Raw genomic sequence first — 4,442 nt, 5'->3', positions numbered from 1 at the left:
GGAAAATAGAAATTAACATCCTCATGCATCAGGTATTGTCTGAAACATGAGGAATATTTCCCACTTGTGCTGTTTCAAAAAGGAAGACAGAACGCTCTGGAATCACTGACAATTTTACTTTATTACCGAAAGCGCTAACTTAAAAGTCACGACTCACACACACTACCATAAAAGGACACACACACACACATACCACTTCAGAAAAACTCAGCTTCGTTCAAATCATTTTAATGACGAGCGCCAGAAAGTGAACAGTGCACTGGCACAACATACAAAATCACCAGGACTGTTAAAATATCAGTGAGAGTGGAACAACCATATATAAAACTACAACTGCCACAATCAACCACCTCTGTAAGTTGTACCTCATTCGCCAAAGGCAATAAAAACAACAGCTCATTTATTTACCAAGCAATGAGCTCCTTTCATCTCAACACAAACCAATCTCTCCAAACAAATGCTCACTGTCAATCCTCAGTCCTGAAAAACATCCAAGACAACGATGCGTGTTCCCTTTGTTATAATTCAATCTAGTTAAGAAGAAATATATGATGGTGAGAGAGATGCAATAAATATTTTTTGATACATTACCGTTAAAATGTCACATTACACAAAATGACCTGAACACATGATTATATGAATGCTAATAAAATACACAATTCATTTTCTTGTGCATAAATACATAATGAGTATCCATATTCAACCACCACAGTGACATATTGCTTACAAACCCTGATACAATTGTTATGTACAATTTTTTTTCAACCAATTACTGTGGATTTAAGACATCTGTTAACACACCAATCCCAACACAGATGCATATTCTTAGCGTCCATGCACTCCCTATAAATTCCACACAAACACTCCATTCTAATGATTTCAGGCATACATGCATAACCTGGATTAAAAGCAAACTTTTGTGGGTTAAAGAAAAAGTCAGCAGTAGAATTTTGTCAAAACAGTGAACGGGAGCAAATGATTTTTACTCAAGTCCTTTCTTGAACTAAAATGAATCCCAAACTAAAACTATGGTCTACACAAACACACAGTGTCTTGCACAGTGCTCATTCTTCAGTTTCATTGAAACTGTCATCATAATAAATCAGAAAAGAAAAAAAAAATCAATCAAATCACTTGAGAGGAATGTGGGGGAAGGGGAAAATGGGGGTAGTCTGAAAAGAAATAAATGCCAAGTCTAATTCCTGCAACACATTTAAATGCACGTGTGGTATTTTGCACACACTGATCAGATAGTTCACAGCAGTAATATACATCATAAACAGCAACAGACAGCATATGATGTCAAACAATGTTATTCTATAAATGTTAAAGAGCTCTTTAAGTCATATCACAGAGAGAAATCCAGCAAGTAGATACATTTACACAAAAGATTTTTTTTTTTTTTTTGAAACAAAAGATCCATAGTTTGCTGTTTTATTAGATCAGATTCTTCATAATTTTGCTCTGTTTCCTTTTCACATCAGAATTTATGCAAACATTAGGATATCAGTGACTGTGGCAGTAAAGAAGACAATGACAATAGAGTGAATCAAAGTGTCTAAAATTTCCAGAACAATTTACGACATGAAGTTGCCTTTCTGAAATGTCTAGTAATTGCAAATAATGCATTATGCTTCAATGACTTTTCTTTTTTTTCACCCTATTATAACCATCTGACCTTTACAAGGTGGGGAAAAAAATCTTTGTCAACAACCTCAATTTCATGCATTCAAGGCTCTGCCAAACCTCAGTGTCAGGCAAAAACACCATGCTGGCAAAAATCAGAACAACCATCAGGAATGTTCTGCAAATAATATCAACTTTTTCTCTCAGTCACATTTAAAAAGGTACAGAAAACAGACAAAAAAAAAAAAAAATCGTACATTTTTACAACTTCCAAACGAGGCAGTCTGAGAACTCGCCAGCAACTCTGCAACACGTCACTCTTGAGACCTCTGGCATCACACACACCCCGCCCACTGGGCAAAAATCGGCACTCTTGTGAGTAATGTAAGAAAACTTTGGCACCACAGGCGGGTCAGTTCCACGACAAGCTGAAACTGGCACATTGTGTAAGGGGAGGTAGCTCTTCTCACTTCTCAGACACCCATTTGGAAACTTCTTTTTTTTTTTTTTTTTTTTAAAGAAAAAAAAAAAGATAAAAGAATTACACTCTTAGACACCACCATGTGACATCTGAGACAAGTTAAGATGAGACAATAAGAACTCGTGAATCAGGCGTTTTCTCTCTCTCTCTCACTATCACTACTTTTTGCATAACATAGCTTTCTGTACAAACAAACAGGCAGCCACTGATTCAACACGGTTAGAGAAACAATTTACAATAAAACGTCTGGCAAACACCACTCGAAAAAGCGCAGACAAAGTTCAGACAAGGCAGACAGACATCCATCCAACGGCAATGAATGTCGTTTCGACTCCACGGCGACGAGGCGGCGGCTCCAGCAACGAAAGGAGAAAGAGAACCCGCAGACTGCTACGTGGGGAGAGTTGCAAGGATTACAGTGCTGGAGCTGGCACACGTGTGGCTGCCGGGACAAGTCACAGGCATTCCTCAGTGATGATGCTGGTCGTCAGGGCCCCTCCCCCACAGCTGACAGGGCTCAGCGACATCAGCTCTGCACACCAATCAGCCATCTCATTACCTCTCTGCACACCAATTATCAATCTCATTAGCTCTATGTACGTCAGTTATAATAAATATCATCAGCCCTTTCGGTGGACGTGAAATGTACCTATTCATGTGCACACATTTGTGAGTACGCATGTGCAACCCCACCCACCTCCAGCCCACATGTGCACATCTTAAACACCTGATAAACAGTAGCGAGATCAGATTTATATGAAAATACTGGTGAGACCGTAATTATATGAAAACGTTCATGTAGAATCACAGGAAGTATAGATCAGTTTGAAACTGAAGTGGTCATGCTACTGTCCAAGCTAAATATACACATGTACAAGTTTGTCATAAACTAAAGCGACAAAATTCATTCTTACACATGTATCATAAAATGTCATGAATTTCACACCAACTTTGCAGTTCCGCTCTCTTTCTCTTTCTCACTCACTCACACCCACCCAACACACCACACACTGACAAACTCACAGAGTAGAACAAAGAAAGGATATGACTGTGGGGTTCTCATGAACTACAGCCAAGGATGCTTCCATCTTTACAACAGACGTGGGCAGAGAAAACATGTCACAGCAGTCTGGTAACACTTTATTTCTTCTCCTTTTTGTCTATTCTTTACAAGGTTTGTCCAGGAATAACTTTTTTTTCGGTGGTTTCTTTCACAAATTCCACGTGTTCCATTAAAGATCTTGGTCTATCCTCTCAGAAGATAAACGCGCAGACAACGTGTCTACAGCACAAAGTGGCAGGGAGAAAAATCCAGTGTATGCTTGACTGTAAACACAGAAATGTGATCTCTCTCTTGGAGTTAAGACAACCCCATTATCTTTTGCGCCACATTTCCAAAGTACACAAAGGTCTGTAGGACTATCAGCTGTGTACTGTCTTGTGTACACACACACACACATCTCAAGAAGTACAATGTGAAATCCAAGACAGGGTAATAAATTGACTAAAACTGTCAATGTCACATGCAGCTGCTCAGGTTATAAAATTATGTGAATGTGACTTCAAGGTGCCCTTTCTTCCAAACTGTCAACCACTGTGAACATAAATGTATGTGGCCCAGTGGAGAAGATCAAATCTGGAATCCAAAGTAAGTCAATGGTAAGTCTGAGTCGCCCCTTTAATCTACTCTTCCTTTGATCTTAATTGGTGAATAAAAGTAATGCACCATCAGTGATTTGTATGTCAGCTTATCATCCTTAAAATAATTTTTCTTGTATTTTGTTACGTTAGCAGTGGTATTAATGACAGTCCCAGTCTAAACAAAAGTTCAGGGCGATGAGCTAAGACATTAACATTACATCACATTTGTCATGTCCTCCCATCCCTCTTCACATAACCCCTATTACAGTCCTCTGACATCTCATGAACAAAAAACATTAGAAATGTAAAAGTCAAATATCATTCATTCCACATGTGGAAAAAAGAAAGCACCACAACTCCCAAATATCTAATATCTAACTCAGTAATCACATAATCAAATATGTATACATATTCATAAATAATCAGATTGCTTGTTAAGAAAAACAAACTGATTTAGGCAGACTGCATGTACACAATGTATAAACTAAAGTAATCTTACTTGTGTTTTGGCCTTCACCACATCACAACACTGCTCATCACAATGCTCAACAAGTAATCTTAAATAATTTAGGCCAACAATCTTCCACACGAAAAGCAACAAAAACAGTCTTCACTTCAGTGCATTTGTAACACTCCTGGTGCACATTGTACTGTGATTTATACGTTATTATATCTGTTTTAACATCTTTTATGT

The 4,442-nt window shown here is 38.1% G+C and overlaps 1 protein-coding gene across 3 annotated transcripts in view; it reads right to left on the bottom strand.

Moving 5' to 3' along the window:
* Positions 1 to 212: 212 nt before the first annotated feature.
* The window catches only part of LOC143299891 (protein bicaudal D-like), a 22,484-nt gene continuing 18,254 nt past the window's right edge, over positions 213 to 4,442 (bottom strand). For all 3 annotated transcript variants that reach the window (XR_013057575.1, XM_076613385.1, XM_076613386.1), the window contains one exon: positions 213 to 2,639. Coding sequence is in view for 1 of the 3 variants with exons in the window: in XM_076613386.1 (XP_076469501.1) it covers positions 2,634 to 2,639 (6 nt within the window). In the remaining 2 variants the exon portion in view is untranslated. The remainder of the gene's footprint in view (positions 2,640 to 4,442) is intronic.

Source organism: Babylonia areolata, chromosome 25 (assembly GCF_041734735.1).
Source record: "Babylonia areolata isolate BAREFJ2019XMU chromosome 25, ASM4173473v1, whole genome shotgun sequence".
NCBI lineage: Eukaryota > Metazoa > Mollusca > Gastropoda > Neogastropoda > Buccinidae > Babylonia > Babylonia areolata.
This window is presented reverse-complemented; position numbering and strand designations above follow the sequence as displayed.